At 36.2% G+C, this 19667-nt stretch overlaps 1 protein-coding gene across 5 annotated transcripts in view; it reads right to left on the bottom strand.

Moving 5' to 3' along the window:
• Positions 1-19667, bottom strand: part of LOC123557532 (alpha-1,3-mannosyl-glycoprotein 4-beta-N-acetylglucosaminyltransferase B-like) — an 84294-nt gene that overhangs the window by 35717 nt on the left and 28910 nt on the right. For all 5 annotated transcript variants that reach the window (XM_053543858.1, XM_053543857.1, XM_045349041.2 and 2 more), the window contains exons 5-8: positions 11673-11806; positions 6812-6861; positions 3037-3150; positions 600-675 (exon numbers count right to left, since the gene is read on the bottom strand). In XM_053543858.1, coding sequence (XP_053399833.1) covers positions 600-675; positions 3037-3150; positions 6812-6861; positions 11673-11806 — 374 coding nt within the window. The remainder of the gene's footprint in view (positions 1-599; positions 676-3036; positions 3151-6811; positions 6862-11672; positions 11807-19667) is intronic.

Below are 19667 nucleotides of genomic sequence, written 5' to 3'. Positions count from 1 at the left end.
GTACGTCATAGATCTTTCACGAAATTTATATCACCGGAAAGGAAATTTTAAATCTTTTAAAAATATATAAACTTCATTCGTGTCCGCTTCCAACAAAAACAGGGATATGCTGAAAACCTTACAGAAACAATGAAAATGACGCCAAGAAATGACGCCCAAAAAGTGCCGTTAGTGGCCAAGTTTGACAGCGCACCAAACAAGTGTGGCTTAAATAAGAGCCAAACGGAAAAAGAGAATAAATCAGAAATATCCTCAATTTTCTTTCGTTAATTTTTCATAGATGTATTTAAAAAAAATTTAAAGGTCGCACTCCACCTTAAGAAGAGTCATTTACTGTCCGCTATGACAAAATTAAGCCATGCAGTTTTTTAATGGCCCAATAAAAATATTCCCAATGATTATTCCCACCAAATTAGCAGATAATAATTTGATAAAAAAACAAAGAATTTGAGCCCTGGTATCATATTTCTTTTATCTTTCAATTTTTTTTCTCTTTGGAACGACAGGGGGACATTTTCATCCAAAGCCACACATACGCCTTTTAACAAGTAGTTAAAAGGCTAGCTATGAGCTTCTTTAATAAAGATGTCAATACATACCTGGACATAATAAAATCCTCTTGTCCTTGCATACAACATGAGGAAAGTAAAGTCTAAATTCTGTTTCGTTCTCCATCTAAAAATAGACAAGGAAAATGTATATTCATCATTTCCGTAAAATATCTACAAATAGCATCTGAATTTGTCTAAAAAATCTCTTACTGAATCATGTAGTGTGCTAGTGTGTGTGTGTGGGGGGGGGGGGGGGGGGGATTGGGGAGCTGCACATTATTTGAATAGAACATGTTAAAACTGGTAAAAACAATCAACAAATACTGGTTAAACTACAACTGTTTCTAACAGAAAATACAAAATGTAATGTTGACAAATGGCATTTCTGTCAGACAAAAATCAAACATAAATCCCTGGGAGAAAATTTTGTCTGTTCTTTCATTCTAATTCTAAAATAGTTGCCCATTTGTGAAATGTAAAATGCAATTTTCAAAATAAATGTTATAAAGTAAAACAGAAATTGCAAGTCTTAGTAATCTTCAATTGCAGTCACAGAAAAAAAGTGGTATAAACAAATTTCTCTATCTTTATGTAAGAAAATACACCGACAATGAAAAGCAAAACAGGTTTTCATGGTTTACAAGCTGGGAGCTAAATGAAGACATTTTTTTTTTCTCTCTAAAAATAAAAGTTTACATCTTAAAGTAGTTCTGCACTTTTGTTAAACCGTAAGTTATGATGTAATATTATCCAGATAACATAGAAGAAAGCATGGACTCTGTATATGGAAATGAAAATTGTTTTATGAATTAATGGCAACCCGTGAGTACATTTATCAAAACGGCAACAGTATTTTCTTAAGATAAAATATGATCATAAACATTCGATACATTAATAATTCCAAATACTGTCTTAAAATCAGCATGTAATGTGAGTTATAGACCATTATGTTTATTTATGAATGTGAGAAGTCTGATTTAAATCTACATTAGAAAATTTTCCATTTGCAAAAATGTTATCAAATTTGTGATTTTCCTATAGATGCCAATAATGAATACTTGTGTGAGGTCAACATTTTTCAAATCTGTCCAGCAAATAGTCAAGCAAATGATCCTATCTTGTTTATTTGCCAAATTTTCTAAGTATATTCTGAAGTTTTGAAAAATCAGGGTTTAATCAAATTCTACATGGTAGAAAAAAAAAACGATTCTTTTCTCCCTTGAAGTCCATAAAATGTGGGTTCTGTGAAAGTGACTTATGGTACAAACTTACATTATGCTTTTTGCAAGGAATCCCAATACCTAATAAAAAACTAAAATAATATTGTGCAAAAGAGTTGAAATACTTGAAATAATGGATAAAATCAACATTCTTCTTGTCATTTTACCAATACCTAACACATATTTTCACTCACTGTTTCACGCATTGCTTCATGGAAATGAATTTTTTTTTTTTTTTTAAAATTCACCCGAACCAGGTACCTTTAAATTACATTCAAATAAGATGTGGAGGATATATCTTGTTACAATAAGAATATGAAACCAGTATCACAGTTAACTTGTTGTTTTACACTCTACTAAATATTTCTATGGTGTCGAGTTTCAGAAAAGGCACATGTACAGTCATTTCAAAAGGGAAAAAAATTCCTATTGTGAAATTGTTTACTTGTATGGGCATAAAATTGAATGGTTTTTTCCAAAATGGGGGCTTATATTTGTAAATGTCATAAAGGTAAATGATCAATAATACAGAAATTCTCTGCATTCATTTATCTAAATTTAATGGCTTCACACAACAAAAAAAGTCAAAGACAATTTGTCTCCCATGAAAATTAATGATTTCACGGTATTTTGTTTTCCCTAATATCTGTATTCAAAAAGGTAGAAAGGTAGTTCATATTTGTACTGTGTTTGCCATATCCATTGAAGGTATCAGTACTTAACAGATTTTTGGTCTTCAAATATCTATTAACAAGAGCACTGCCTACAGGTGTCATTGCTCGCCTGCAAATGCTGGACAATATGCAAGAAAAGACTTATAATTCAGTTTTTCTAAGTACAAAAAGGGCTATAATTCTGACAAAATCCATGTTAGAGTTATGGTTCTTAACCTACATTGTCCCATAATGATGATAAACAAGTGTGCAATGTTTCAAAGATGTTATAGTTTTTTGAGAAATATGACCTAAACAAAAGTTTTAACCAATAAACTCAAATTTTCTAAGTACAAAAAGAGCCATAATTCTAACAAAATGCATATCAGAGTTACGGTTCTTGGCCTACATAGTCCCCTAATGATGATAAACAAGTATGCAAGGTTTCAAAGCTGTAGCTCTTACAGTGTTTGAGAAAAGATGGACCTAAACAAAAATTTTAACCAACGCCAACGATCAAGTGACCACAATATCTCGTAGATTTTTTTTCAAAAATCAGACAAACCACAAATTACATCTTTTTGCCAAATATTGTAATTTGTTACTTCATACCTGACTCTCTCTTTTGTATCACCAAATGTAAGTTTCAGATTGTCCATGTCTGGATAGAACTCTGCTGGTGGCGATATCACCTCCAGTAATCCACTCTCAAAATGCTGCTGGAATCTGTTCAGATACAAACAAAATCTACACTGATCACTTGATACATAATTATATTACTACTAAAAGCACACATTTTGTGCCGATGTTTCCATGTAAGGTAAGTGGAAATCACAAAAGGCACATGTATTGTGCCCAAGTTTGGGAGTATGGAAAGGGGAAATCTCAAAATAACAGTTGAATCACTGTCATTCTGACCCCTTGACTTCTCTAACAAAATAAAAACTTGATCAAATTATAACAAATAATAAATTCAGCATCTGCTAATAAATTCTGTTACAACAGCAGAATATAAAAACAGAGGGCCATGAAGGCCCTGTATCGCTCGCCTGACCTATTGACTTAAAGATCATCAAGATTAACATTCTGACCAAGTTTCATAAAGATATGGTCATAAATGTGATCTCTAAAGTGTTAACTAGCTTTTCCTTTGATTTGACCCGGTGCCCTAGTTTTTGGCCCCACATGACCCAGATTCGAACTTGACCTAAAGATCATCAAAATTAACATTCTGACCAAGTTTCATGAAGATAAAGTCTTAAATGTGGCCTCTACAGTGTTAACTAGCTTCTCCTTTGATTTGACCTGGTGACCTAGTTTTTGAACCTACATGACCCAGATTCAACCTGGACCTTGAGATCATCAAGATTAACATTCTGACCAAAATTAATGAAGATACAGTCATAAATGTGGCCTCTACAGTGTTAAAAAGCTTTTCCTTTGATTTGACCCCTGATGACCCAATATTGAACTCGTCCAAGATTTTATTGAGAGTAATATTCTGACCAAGTTTCATTAAGATTGGGCCAAAATTGTGACCTCTAGAATGTTAACAAGCTTTTCCTTTGATTTGACCTGGTGACCTAGTTTTTGACCCCAGATGACCCTATATCAAACTCGTCCAAGATTTTATTGAGAGTAACATTCTGACCAAGTTTCATTAAGATTGGGCCAAAACTGTGACCTCTAGAGTGTTAACAAGATTTTTCCTTTGATTTGACCTGGTTACCTAGTTTTTTATCCCAGATGACCCCAATATCAAACTCGTCCAAGATTTTATTGAGAGTAAAATTCTGACCAAGTTTCATTAAGATTGGGCCAAAATTGTGACCTCTAGAGTGTGAGCAAGATTTTCCTATGATTTGACCTGGTGACCTAGTTTTTGACCCCAGATGATCCAATATCGAACTCGTCCAAGATTTTATTGAGGGTAACATTCTAAGTTTCATTAAGATTGGGCCAAAATTGTGACCTCTAGAGTGTTAACAGTCAAATTGTATACGACGGACGGACGGACAACGGACACAGGATCACAAAAGCTCACCTTTGAGCACTTCGTGCTCAGGTGAGCTAAAAACTGTTCAGGCCAACAGGTTATCACTATCAACCAAATATAAATCTATAAAATGCAGAAGTAACTTCCATCTTCAAAATACCTTTGCTTTGCCGTGTTCAAATTAAAACATTTCTAATTCTCTATTCCCTGAAACATTTTCTATAAAAAAATAGTTTCTGTGAGGTCTATCCATTGCAATAAAATAAGAGACCAGAGAGACTATAGGAACTGTTTAATTATTCAAGACCTACAGACATTCAAGCGAAGAAGTCATTCCGTGCGCCATTTTTGGCTCTTAAAATCTGTAGACCAAGCAATTAATTATCCAGCAATCGGCTTGTTCAATCTACATAACAGACAATAACCAGTCACTTATCTTGCACTTAACTTTCAAGGCATTAATTCAATTCTTGGCAACTTTCCAAATCTTAAATCATAACAGCCCTAGGTTGCTACTAGATTTTGATATTTTGGTGGTCACCCCTCAAGTAGTTCATGAGAAGAAGTTGTTTCAAGGCTTTTTTATTTATAGATCTAGTTACCCTCCCCTCAACAAGTGCAGCCAAACAGAACTATACCACTGAATCAAACTTTGGAAAAGTATAAGTAAGGATGTTTCTGCAATAAATCAAGAAGCTCATGAGAAGTAGTTGTTTAAAAATAGCCATAATCAAGCATTTTACAAGAAGTTGTTAAAAAAAATTTCTGGTGAACATCCATCAAACAGTTCAAGTTATTTAACCTTTACCCTGCTAAATTTCTAAAATGGACTGGTCAATCACTCAATTTGGGCAGTACCACTTCTTATTCAAAGGGGTGTTCACTGAAAATTTACTGACTGAATAGCGAACAGCGCAAACTATGATCGGCCTGCACATTTGTCTTGGTCTATACTTGTCGCAATGCGTCAAGCAGGCTAAAGGTGTTTTTTTAGTTTTAGTAATGACATCCCCAAACATGCAGTAAAGCAGAGCAATTAAAAGTCCCTTCAAGGATGAGTAAATCCATCAAGGGGCTCATGTGGAAAGTTGTTTCATGGGTTTTTGCTTTTTTTCTGGTGACCCTTAAATACTTTAGCTGAACAATTTGAACAACATTTGGTGTAATTCTGACTAGCAGTTTCAGACAAGAAACTTTAAAGTAAAGCTGTAGAAGACAGATAATAGAGAACAGTCCACCCACCTATATTAACCCTTACCCTGCTAGAATTCTATAATGAACTTGTCCATCTTTTAATTTGGACAGTACCATTAACTGTTTAAAGGGGTGCTTACTAAAAGATACTGACTGAATGACGAACAGTGCTGATCTTGATCAGACTGCATGGATGTGCAGGCTGATCATGATCTACACTGGTTGCAAAGGCAGAATCTGTTGTGTCCAGCATGATAAGGGTTAAATAGCTCACCCTTCACATCTTGGATCAGGAGAGCTAAAAATGAAATATTGTGCTAGCTATAAAGGACATATTCATGTCAAATGATTTTAAAAAGTACATGGAAAAAGATAGTTTTGAACTGGAGGTCCTACAGAAAATCTCTACCCATTTTTGCACTTATGCAGCTAATAAATTATTAAATGTTTAACAAAACTTGCATGTTTATTTACCTTTCTCTACAGCAAGCAATTATTGCAAACTCATGAAATATGGAAGCTAGGTCATAAAACTTCAGATATACTTAAAGACTACTTTAAGATAAGTTCAATCAAAGTGATATCAGAAATAAATACGAGAACTACTTGACCTTCAATAATAAATCATAACCTCAACCTAACTGCTGCCTTTAATGAAAATTTTTGTCACATACAGTTGAACCCGATGTAGCAGTCACCTGTAAAGCAGATTACTTCCTATACCGATTTCTAATTTCAACTTGTCTAAGGCAGCCTCTTGCCTTTAGCAGCCAGACACTGCAGACAGTGTCACCCCATTTAATAGCTTGTTAATACAGGTCAAACTGTATTCATGACTGAACATCCTCGAGATCACACTCATAAGTTATAGAACTTGCAAGGATTATCCTTTGGTTTTAACCTTTCATTTCATGTCATATGAGCCGTGCCATGAGAAAACCATGCTGGATCCATGCTGTTCGCTTTCAAAGCCTATTGGAATTAGAGAAAATGTTAGCGAACAGCATGGATCCTGACCAGACTGCGCGGATGTGCAGGCTGGTCTGGATCCATGCTGGTCGCAAACCCACTATGTTGGTTTTCCCATGGCACGGCTCATATATATTAACAACCAAACCTGGTACAATCCCATCTGAACTTATTCAAGTATGAACAAAATTTGATGACCAGCTGAGAGTAAAATAGAAGAAAACTTACTCTTTACTGAGACGCCTGCCAACTTCTTCTGCATAGGGTTTGTCCCATGGCTGAAAGACAAAATCATCATTTTTTATGTAAAGATAAAACACAGCAGAACCTCCTCTCTTCATTGATCATCACTGGGAGCACTGCAGTGTACTGTTTCTGGAGAACAAACCAATTGTAAAATATCTGCTCTTGTATTGAGGCGTATGATCTTCAGGGGGTCACTGGTGACAAGAGACAAATATTTTAATAATAGACTATTAGCTAGCATAGATCCAAGTAAATTATTCTTAATTATGATACATCTGGCAAAAATAACTACCATCCAAATAAAACCTACATTATTAAATTCGAGGTCAAATTAACTGACATTTCAACTAAATAAGCTCCTAAGACTAAATAATAAATGTCAGACAATAATTCCAGACTCAATATCCTTTTCAGATATTTTGACCATCTGCTATTGTTGCCATATCTGAATATTGAGGTTAACCTGTCAGAGTGCTTCCGAAATATTTGTTTTGCTCTTTACTAAATATTTTAATTTGTTTGTTTGCTTGTTTTGGGTTAAGCGCTGTTTTTAACAGTATTTCAGTTATGTAACAGCCAGCAATTAACCAAACCAATGTTCCTGGATTCTGTCCCAGAACTAACATGTGTTCCACAAGTAAATGCCAACTTCTTCACATGAATCACAGGTGGGGGACAAAAGGACTCTAGACATAAATTCTATTATCAAATCATTACTGTAACAGAGATCTGAGGATTGAGCTTAAGACCCTGTGACCTGAGGATCTGTGTCCTCCCTTCTGAGCTAAGCTCGCAAGCAAGGGTTGTAACACCAAAAATACAGACGGATAAAACAACCTTACATATGAAGACACTATAGTTTTATGAAACGTCTTCAATATGGACAAAACCTTTCTGGGATTCAATCAAAAATCAAACACCTGAAAATGACATTCTCAAGCTTGAAATCTCCATTTTTAATACAGTTATATAGGAAGATTCTGGCAGTCAAAAGCTTGAAATCAGACCAGTCCTGAAAAAGCCCTAGGCCTGTAAATAATGCTTTTTACCCAAATGATTAAAAACAAGAGGACCATGATGGTCCTGAATCGCTAACCTCTTCCCACATGACCCAGTTTTGAGTATGACGTCGTTTTTTCTATTATTTGACATAGTGACCTAGTTTTTGAGCTCATGTGACCCAGTTTTGAACTTGACCTAGATATTATCAAGATAAAAATTCTGACCAATTTTCATGAAGATCCATTGAAAAATATGGTCTCTAGAGAAGTCACAAGGTTTTTCTATTATTTGACCTACTGACCTAGTTTTCGAAGGTACGTGAACCTGTTTTGAAATTTACCTAGATATCATCAAGGAGAACATTCTCACTAATTTTCATGAAGATCTCATGAAAAATATGGCCTCTACAGAGGTCACAAGGTTTTTCTATTTTTATACCTACTGGCCTAGTTTTTGACCACACGTGACCCAGTTTCGAAACTAACCTAGATATCATCAAGGTGAACAATCAGATCAATTTTCATGAAGATCCATTGAAAAATATGGCCTCTAGAGAGGTCAAAAGATTTTAATAATTTTAGACCTACTGACCTAGTTTTTGACCGCAGTTGACCCAGTTTCAAACTTGACCTAGATATCATCAAGATGAACATTCAGACCAACTTTCATACAGATCCCATGAAAAGTATGGCCTCTTAGATAGGTCACAAGGTTTTTTTTTAATTTGCCTACTGACCTAGTTTTTTATGGCACGTGACCCAGTTTCAAACTTGACCTAGATATCATCAAGGTGAACATTCTGACCAATTTTTATGGAGATCCATTCACAAGTATGGCCTCTAGAGAGGTCACAAGGTTTTTCTATTTTTAGACCTACTGACCTAGCTTTTGACCGCACATGACCCTGTTTCGAACTTGACCTAGATATCATCAAGATGAACATTCAGACCAACTTTCATACAGATCCCATGAAAAATATGGCCTTTAGAGAGGTCACAAGGTTTTTCTATTATTTGATCTACTGACCTAGTTTTTGACGGCACGTGACCCACTTTCGAATTCGACCTAGATATCATCAAGATGAACATTCAGACCAACTTTCATACAGATCCCATGAAAAATATGGCCTCTAGAGAGGTCACAAGGTTTTTCTATTATTTGACCTACTGACCTAGTTTTTGAGGGCACGTGACCCACTTTCGAACTTGCCCTAGATATCATCAAGGTGAACATTCTGACCAATTTTCATGAAGATCCATTGAAAAATATGGCCTCTAGAGAGGTCACAAGGTTTTTCTATTTTTAGACCTACTGACCTAGTTTTTGACCGCACGTGACCCAGTTTCGAATCTGACCTAGATATCATCAAGATGAACATTCAGACCAACTTTCATACAGATCCCATGAAAAATATGGCCTTTAGAGAGGTCACAAGGTTTTTCTATTATTTGACCTACTGACCTAGATTTTGACAGCACGTGACCCAGTTTTGAACTTGACCTAGATATCATCAAGGTAAACGTTCTGACCAATTTTCATGAAGATCTTGTGAAATATATGGCCTCTAGAGAGGTCACAAGGTTTTTCTATTTTTAGACCTACTGACCTAGTTTTTGATGGCACGTGACCCAGTTTCAAACTTGACCTAGATATCATCAAGGTGAACATTCTGACCAATTTTCATGAATCCTTTTGAAATATATGGCCTCTAGAGAGGTCACAAGGTTTTTCTATTTTTAGACCTACTGACCTAGTTTTTGACGGCACGTGACCCAGTTTCGAACTTGACCTAGATATCATCAAGATGAACATTCTGACCAACTTTCATAAAGATCCCATGAAAAATGTGACCTCTAGAGTGGTCACAAGCAAAAGTTTACGGACGCACGCACGCACGGACGCACGAACGGACGGACGGACGACGGACACCGCGCGATCACAAAAGCTCACCTTGTCACTTTGTGACAGGTGAGCTAAAAACAAGGAGCTGCGTTCAATAAACGCTTGATGCCCCCGGTGGCATCCTTGTCGATAGATTTTGCACCTTATGGTTCAGGTAACTCTAAGGCTAAAATGAGGTCAAGGTCAAACTGAGGTCAGGTGATGTTTGAAGATGGGGAATGGTCACAGGTTACATCTGCATTAGTATCAATTCATTCTAGTAAGGGGTATTGATTCTAGACGAAATGGTTCTATTTGGTTAACCAAGAGGTGGCCCATACAAAGCAACCCAAGTCCAGAACGAGATCAAGGTCAAGGTCAAACTGAGGTCAGGTGATGTTTGAAGATGAGGAATGGTCACAGGTTACATCTATATTAGTATCAATTCATTCTTCTAAGCGTATTGATGCTAGACGCAATGGTCCCATTTGGTTAACCTCATACGGACGGACGGACGGACGGACGAACAAACGAACGGATGGACGGACAGGACAATTACTATATGCCTCCCACATCAGTAGATGCGGGGGGCATAAAAATTGTAACTATGCAAAAATCATGTTACACAAATTCATTCAGTAAGTCAACTTCAAGTATATATCAGGAAACAGTGTGTTGGTGATTCAGCATAAAATTCTCACAGACTAGCAACATTAATTCCCAGTGAGATGCAGGACTCAGATGGCATTTCCAGTGACATTTTATGGTATATCAATAACTTGTCTCTAGGATATAAACACAGAATATCTTCCAGTTTCTCTCCATTATCAAATAATTGTTGTTTGTATTCTTCCAGCTAGTACTATTGTTTTTCGCAGTCAATTGTTATATGTTATTGTGTAATCTAAAACTTGTAAAGGACCTCAGCATACAGAAGTGTTTCCATGGTGTTTGTAACCCAAGAATACAGTAGATGATACATGTGACCAAACTTCTGTTACCTTGTATTTTATTTATACCTTTAATTTGTCTAGCAAATGTTATATACTGTAAAATCATTTAATTCCGTGGGCATGAAATTTCGTGGTTTTGGTCAAAACAGCACTTTCGTGGGGATATGAATTCGTGGATTTCAACTTTTGAACATAAAATGAAAGGAAATTTTTCTTGTCTGTTGGGATTAAATTCCGTTGATTGACTCAACCACAAAATCCATGAAAATTAGTCCCACACGAATATTACGGTAATGATTTCACAGTATGAAACTTTCCAAGATTTGTCTGCAGTTTTCCAGTTTGCCGCAACTGCTTAGAGGAGAAAAATGTTTCTTCTAACTCAAGTTTCGCCATCCCAATTTCGGTGTTCAGTTTTGCTCCACTCATTCCAAAATTAAAATTTGTTAAAACTTGGGTGCTTCACAGGTTCTTTCAGCTGGAGGAATAATCCAGAAAATATGTAAGTGTCCCCTTTATAATTTATACTATAGAATCTAACCACATATTAACACAATCAGTAATGTTGTAATCACATCTCCACTTTATTTGCTCGAGTTATGGGAAACTTCCCATTTTGGAAACAATCTATGGGGTTTTCCCTACTTCCAGAACGGGAAACTTGATACTAAATATAGTAATCGGGATCATATTCCAACCTATAGGATTGATAGCCGGAAGTACAGACCTTATGACCAGGATCAATCTCAAACCTATTTGAGCCGCACCATGAGAAAACCAACATAGTGCATTTGCAACCAGCATGGATCCAGACCAGCCTGCGCATCTGGCAGTCTGGTCAGGATTCATACTGTTCGCTTTAAAACCTATAATTGTAATTAGAGAAACCGTTAGCGAACAGCATGGATCCTGACCAGACTGCGCGGATGCACAGGCTGGTCTGAATCCATGCTGGTCGCAAATGCACTATGTTGGTTTTCTCATGGTGCAGCTAATATATATCTTACCTCAGCCACAAAGACTATAATAAGGCACGCTTTTTGTTCCTCCGCTGACATTCCCTCTATCAGTGACTGCACCGTTTGTGAAAGATAATCTGCCCTTTCCCTTCTGATTGTTGGGATGCCCATCACTATTGATGCTGAAATATAAATCAAACTGTCAGAGAATGAATTCTAACAAATGTTAGTATATATTCAAGAAATCAATATTCACTTATCACAGCAAAAAAAAACAACACAGTCATGTTGAGGTCAGACTGCATTTTAGGGTTAGTCTAATGTCTGTGCGTTTAGTTAAGCGTCTTTTTCAAGAGTTTTCTCATCATATATACCACAGTGTCAACTTGTATCTGTGAGTGCAATGCCAAACTTTATAGTGCTGCCTCAATGAAATATCACACTGCAGACATGTGACATGATACATAAGTACAAACCCCTTAAAGCTGAGTATCAAGCCAGGAAGCTACTAGTACCAATTTTTCATGTCTTTGGTATGATAAGGCCAGGAAGCCAATCCATGGTTTCCTTCAGTTGAACCAGGTGTTCTAACACTAGCTAGGCTACTGAAGGGTTTATAAGGTTAATCTAATTGCCCTTACACTGTTTTTTTTCCCCTTTTTTTCTGTTTGACGCCAACAATTTCATAAATCAGATACTATATAATGTGACTGTGTTTATAATGGTTAGGGGATTCTGAGATATGATGGTGCATAACAAGCATTAATACCAAACTTAAACCTTTTACCATAAGTTTGCAAATCAAAATCTTAAATTTTTCTCAAGATGAGAGTATTGGCTGACAGGTTATAAGCAACAAATCATCAAAATAATAAAACTTGTGGAGCATCCAACTTAGTATTTCAAGTGTACTTTTTCATCTTTTAATAAACCAGAATCAATTATATTTTGGGATCTACTGAACAAACCACTTATTAAGTGTTCATAAAAATTGCTGAAAAGAACAGAATATATATAAAAAGAAGTGTCAAGTGAGAATTTGAATGACTTCCATTCAAGCATTATAAATAGCTACAGCTACAATGTACAAATGAATATCATATTTTCAAAAATGTGTGTGTTTACATAACAAGAGGACCATGATGGTCCTGAATCGCTCACCTCTTCCCACATGACCCAGTTTTGAGTATGACGTCGTTTTTTCTATTATTTGACATAGTGACCTAGTTTTTGAGCTCATGTGACCCAGTTTTGAACTTGACCTAGATATTATCAGGATAAAAATTCTGACCAATTTTCATGAAGATCCATTGAAAAATATGGTCTCTAGAGAGGTCACAAGGTTTTCCTATTTCAAGACCTACTGACCTAGTTTTTGATCGCAGTTGACCCAGTTTCAAACTTGACCTATATATCATCAAGATAAACATTCAGACCAACTTTCATACAGATCCCATGAAAAATATGGCCTTTAGAGAGGTCACAAGGTTTTTCTATTATTTGACCTACTGACCTAGTTTTTGAAGGCACGTGACCCACTTTTGAACTTGACCTAGATATCATCAAGATGAACATTCAGACCAACTTTCATACAGATCCCATGAAAAATATGGCCTCTAGAGAGGTCACAAGGTTTTTCTATTATTTGACCTACTGACCTAGTTTTTGATGCCACGTGACCCACTTTCCAACTTGACCTAGATATCATCAAGGTGAATATTCTGACCAATTTTCATGAAGATCTCATGAAATATATGGCCTCTAGAGAGGTCACAAGGTTTTTCTATTTTTAGACCTACTGACTAGTTTTTGACCGCACGTGACCCAGTTTCAAACTTGACCTAGATATCATCAAGATGAACATTCAGACCAACTTTCATACAGATCCCATGAAAAATATGGCCTTTAGAGAGGTCACAAGGTTTTTCCATTATTTGACCTACTGACCTAGTTTTTAAAAACACGTGACCCAGTTTCGAACTTGACCTAGATATCATCAAGGTGAACGTTCTGACCAATTTTCATGAAGATCTTGTGAAATATATGGCCTCTAAAAAGGTCACAAGGTTTTTCTATTTTTAGACCTACTGACCTAGTTTTTGATGGCACGTGACCCAGTTTCGAACTTGACCTAGATATCATCAGGTGAACATTCTGACCAATATTCATGAAGATCTTGTGAAATATATGGCCTCTAGAGAGGTCACAAGGTTTTTCTATTTTTAGACCTACTGACCTAGTTTTTGATGGCACGTGACCCAGTTTCGAACTTGACCCAGATATCATCAAGATGAACATTCTGACCAATTTTCATAAAGATCCCACAAAAAATGTGACCTCTAGAGTGGTCACAAGCAAAAGTTTACGGACGGACTGACGCACGGATGCACGACGGACGCTGCGTGATCACAAAAGCTCACCTTGTCACTATGTGACAGGTGAGCTAAAAACGTGATATTTCAAAATATATAATTATAGAAGGAAGCATAACTAAATGTGATGTTATAGCTATTAGCTAACTTGTGTCAACCTGTAAGAAATTCATGAAAAACGTCCTACAGGAAGGTGTCTATTTGGCTGGTGCTATGGTAATAAGAGTACATTTATAATTAGTCATTTGACCCTTTGTACTTAATGCTACATAATAACTTTCTACAGCCTTTGCATAAAGAGAAACCCAAACCTGTTAGAATTTAGATTTGTGTTGGGGGGTGTGGGGAGGGGGACTAAGATTCATGTATTTCATCATGAAAGTTAATCCCACTGAACAAGTAAAATTCCTTTTAATTTGGAATCTACAAATTCGTATCCCCACACAAATCCAGTTTTGTCAAAACCACATAAAAATCATTCCCACGAAGTACTTACGTCTGTTTACAGTATCTGTAAATAAAAAGTAACGTAAGTGATTCAGCTATTATAAATATAGTAAGTTTTATTTTGAAGCCTACCCTTAACCCTTACTCTGCAAAATTTCTGTAATGAACTTTTCCATCTTTCAATTTGGACAGTGCCATTTACAGTCAAAAGGGGTGCTTACCAAATAGATACTGACTGAATGGCGAACAGTGCAGATCATGATCAGACTGCACAGATGTGCAATCTGGTCATGATCTACACTGGTCGCAAAGGGAATCAATCGTGCCCAGCATGATATGGATTAAAATATCAAAATAATAATAATCACTTATAATGGTATCAATTAGAAGTTTCTACCCATTTTAAAAGTTATGACACTGTTGTTTACATCTTTTATAGGACTGTCAATTCTGTATTACGCAGCCAGCCAATTGGGACCAACACCATAGTCGCGCTGAAATCCCGTCGGACAGTCAGACATGTCAAACAAAAAATGGCTAGGTCCAACATGGAGGGAAGGGGTGTCAGACCGTATGTTCAATACAGTACGGAGTGGGTCGGTTTTTACAACTGCCAAAGTGTTTATTACAATTCACCTATTCATTTTTCATTACTTCCAGCAAAACATCATGACAACGTATCTGATTGTTTTTGTTTACTCTTTACAACATTTTTTTTTCGGTCAGACAAGCTTTCATTCAGTCAGACATGTTGTCCTGGGACAACTGACTGAATGTCGAACAAGTCTTGAAATTCTTTCGCCATGACTGAACTCCATCTGGCTGCTTACAGCAGATGACTGCATTAGACAAGCTGAAATAGAACACAAAGTCAATTTCGAGGGTAAGCTGACCGACTGCTTAAGGCTAGTGGCTGCTTCATACAGGTGGCTGCTGGGACATGTGGAGCTCCATAACAAACTTCATACAGAACAACAGATATCACTTAAAAGTGACAAATGTCCCTGTGGGTTTGGGTTAATGTTTGTTTTTGGGTTTAACGCCGATCTTCAACAGTATTTCAGTTACATAATGGCAGGCAGATAACATATCCAGTGTTCCTGGATTCTGCACCAGTTGTTCTCTGCATTAGTTACTGCCAACTTCCCCACATGAAACAGAGGTGGAGAACAAACGATTTCAGACACAGTGTCTTCTATCAAATTGTTAAGGAGAACATACGCCCCACACAGTTTCGATGGTTAGAACAGTTTGGGGTAGGTAAGAGCCTTTGCCTGTGACCCTGACCTTGGAAGAACAGACCCGACTCTTATGTATGACATCCCACCTCACCTTGCTCAACATTTTTGCTAAGTTTCATCGAAATCTTCTGAATCATGTAAAAACAAAAACCAGCTGAAATACAATGTATTTCTATTTCAGACATAAAAAATAATTATACAGATGGACTGTGTGACTACTGTATGCTTTTCTTTGGAGTCATAAAAAGTCATTAATTTTCAAAATTGTGTCAATACTGGAAAAAAGTTAAATCAACAAACGAAACTTAAAAATACCACTTGACTTCATGAAGTGTTGACAACAGAATTCACAAGAAAACCCGAGGTATTCAATTTTCTTCATCAGACAGAAAAAAAAAAAACCCTATATTAATGGTTATGTTATCCAAAAGAAATTATCTTACAGAAATTGTTACAGACAATTGGGAAACAAATATACCTCAATATTTGCATTTGTTCACAAGGAAATGTAAGCCAGTTCAATGAAAAGCTTGTTAAACCAAAGATTAATGGCACTAAAGAATGTGATTTATGGCTGTAAGATTCTTTAAAGAAAAAGTATATGCAATGGTTTTTACAATAAGATTAGAAACTGTTGTCATGACGACCAATTTTTATTCCATTTATATTTCTATCATATTGGAGAAAAAAAGTTAATACTGGCTACGGACCTAGACAAGGGTGCTTCTTTAATTGCTTGGTTTATGTCCCTTATAATTATGATCATGACGTAATGTCAGGACACAATAAACATTCTACAATGATGTAGTTTGGTTAAAATTTATAGTGCACTGATACAAAGAGGTCTGGTGTTTCAAGAATATCTAAGCTACCTTCCAGCATTTTTTGATTTTCATATCTGAATGACAGAGCCTTAAGCTCTTACAAAGTAGGGTAATATGTCTCCCATTGATTAACATAATGGCACAAACTAAGGGCCATAACTCCACAGAAAATCACTGAACCCGAACATGTCAATAGTATGCACAATGAGGCTTGGCATAGATCATTCCTGTAAGGTTTGATGAAAATGTACCAAATACTATAAGAAAAGTAGCCAAAACATTATAAAATCCAATGAAACAAGGGCAATAACTCCACTGAGAACATGTGGATGATATGCACAACTAGACTCAACAATGATCATTCTTGAGAAGTTTGGTGTTGATCTGCCGAGTTATGTCAGATGAGTTACAGGGAGAAAGTTTGTGACAGGCAAAACTAAATGAATATATCTCCCACTACTGGGTCAGAGATATTACAAGATTTTTTCATTCTGTTTCATAACATTTTGTATTTCAAATATCACTACTTTTTAAATATTCGAACAGCAAGCATGGCTGCCAATGAATATTGCAACTTAATCCGAAAGGGACATAATTCTGCAGAAGTCAATGACACAAAGAGATATATCAATACAAGTCACAAGACTTCATTACCGCTCCTATTTGATTCAGACAAATTTATGACAGCAATATGAAACCTTTCACTATGGCAACCATACAGTCAGAACATTCATATTTCATCAGATTTACATGATACCAAATATCATTTATATCATTGACATGACAAAACAAAATGCAGCAATTATTGATTACCAAGGGAATATTCACTTTTAATTATAGAAAAGTCTTTCTAGTTTCCGACATTTTCATTTATATTTGATGAAATATCAAATTCTAGTGTGCTAGTGGGTAGAAAAATCAGCCATAACTTCATGATAAATTCACTGCCACGTATCTTAAATCTTTCCCATTCCAGGGGAGCTTTTACGATGGCGTCCCACGGGAACAAGCTTCAAACAAAGATATATGATAGTCTAAACAAAACTGCAACACTATATTGTCATATTCTTCAGTGTTCTGTTGTTTTTTTTTTGTTATTACAGCGACTTAATGCAAGATGACTTAACAGATTTATAATGGCTGTAAAGGCATCTCAGACAAGAGCTGTCACAGGAGACAGCGCGCTCGACTATTTCGATGCTGGATAGTGAAACTGGGCACATTTGAGGAAACTGGAGCTGTCACTGGAGTGTTTAATGACTCCAACGGCGGATGAAGATATTGCACAATGGCTTGAGTCTGTATCAAAAATATTAAGTAATAAGAAAGATAAAGTGTATCAAAACACTATATAAGTATAATTCTAAGCAAAAAAGGGGGCACAATTCATAAAATATTGGTGCAAGAGTTATGCACCTTGTGTCATATGATGTGGGTGATGATGTGGAACAACTACTTCAAGTTTGAACCTAATCCATTTGGTAATAACTGAGATATAGTGAAAATGCATCAAAATTAACCTTAAATTATAAGTAAAAGGGGGCATAATTCATGAAAAATTGGTGCCAGAGTTATGCACCTTGTGTCATATGATGTGGGTGATAAGGTGGCACAACTATTTTAAGTTTGAATCAAATCCATCTAGTAATAACAGTGTATCAAAACTTTAACCTAAAATTCTAAGTAAAAAGAGGGGATAATTCATGAAATATTGGTGCAAGAGTTATGGCCCTTGTGTCATATGATGTGAGTGATGATATTGAACAACTATTTTAAGTTTGAATCAAATCCATTTAGTAATAACTGAGATATAGTGAAAGTGCATCAAAACTTTAACCTTAAATTCTAAGTAAAATGGGGATAATTCATTAAATACTGGTACCAGAGTTATGGGCCTTGTGTCATATGATGTGGGAGATAATGTGGAACAACCACTTTCAGTCTGAATTAAATCCATTTAGGAATAACTGAGATAGAGTGAAAGTGCCTGAAATTCTAAGTAAAATGGGGGGGGGATAATTCATGAAATATTGGTGTGAGAGTTATGGCCCTTGTGCCATATGATGTGGGTGATGATGAGGAATAACTATTTTAAGTTTAAAGCAAATCTGTCAAGTAATTACAGAGATAAGGAGAAACAAGAGATCACAGAGTGATCTTGGTGCCCACCATTGAGCCATTTTTGAATGTTCCAAATTTCAAGACTAGCTCAAGGTCAAAGTTCATTTCAGTACACAAAACTGTGCATGTGGTCCATGCATGTGGTCCAAATTTGAAAGCTGTAGCTTGAGAAATGTGAAAGTAGGTCACTAGATCAATTTCAAGGTCAAAGTTCATTTTGGTACACAACAGGGGTTCCATTTGACCCGGGACCCCGGGTCCGGACCCGGGAGATTTCCAAAAGACGCTCAAAGGACCCGGCATGATACTTGCCTGTGCGTCACTCGGGACCCGGAGGCATTTTCCTTTGATAATCCTTCCTCTTACCATTCATTTCCTACAGTAAAACTATGTCCACGATAAACACGTGTATTCAAAATAAACACTCGCAGTCATGCCCTCCTGCCTTTGATCTTCTGCTAAATCCCGCCCTTTATCCTGTAGACATGCCTGGCCGATTTTTCTTTATCAGCAAGTTACGTCACGGCGAGTGCACATAGGTAATGAGAATCAGTGAAGTGTTAAGATTAATTGATAAAGCGTATTGATTGTGTACTGTCAAAATGACGCCAATTATTAAATTATCTGTATTAAAGCGACCAGCTGATTACCGAGCATGTTAAAAGTGTCCTGCAAGATTTCTTCATGCAAACTTTGAATTATACCATTGTTTAGTGATCGTACCTTAATTTCAACAAGAAAATCCACAAATTTTAATGAATTTGGAAAGCAAAAATAAGTTTAGAATGTCGTTCACGATTCTAATTACACCCGATGACATATGCAATTTTTCCAAAATTCACTAAAAAACTGACTTTCAATGCAATTTTTAATGAAAAGTAGCATCATTACTTGAGGAACTATCTCTGGTTTACCTTAGTGGACCAAGTTACTGAGCAAAAACAACATTCAGACGACATTCCGAAAGTGTACCAGGATCTGGACAGTACGTTGTGGATACATTTTTACAGAGTGTTTTAGCACTTTTCTGTTAAAAAT

Source organism: Mercenaria mercenaria, chromosome 5 (assembly GCF_021730395.1).
Source record: "Mercenaria mercenaria strain notata chromosome 5, MADL_Memer_1, whole genome shotgun sequence".
Classification (NCBI taxonomy): domain Eukaryota; kingdom Metazoa; phylum Mollusca; class Bivalvia; order Venerida; family Veneridae; genus Mercenaria; species Mercenaria mercenaria.
Note: the sequence above shows the minus strand (reverse complement) of the source record. Positions and strands in the feature narration are given on the sequence as shown.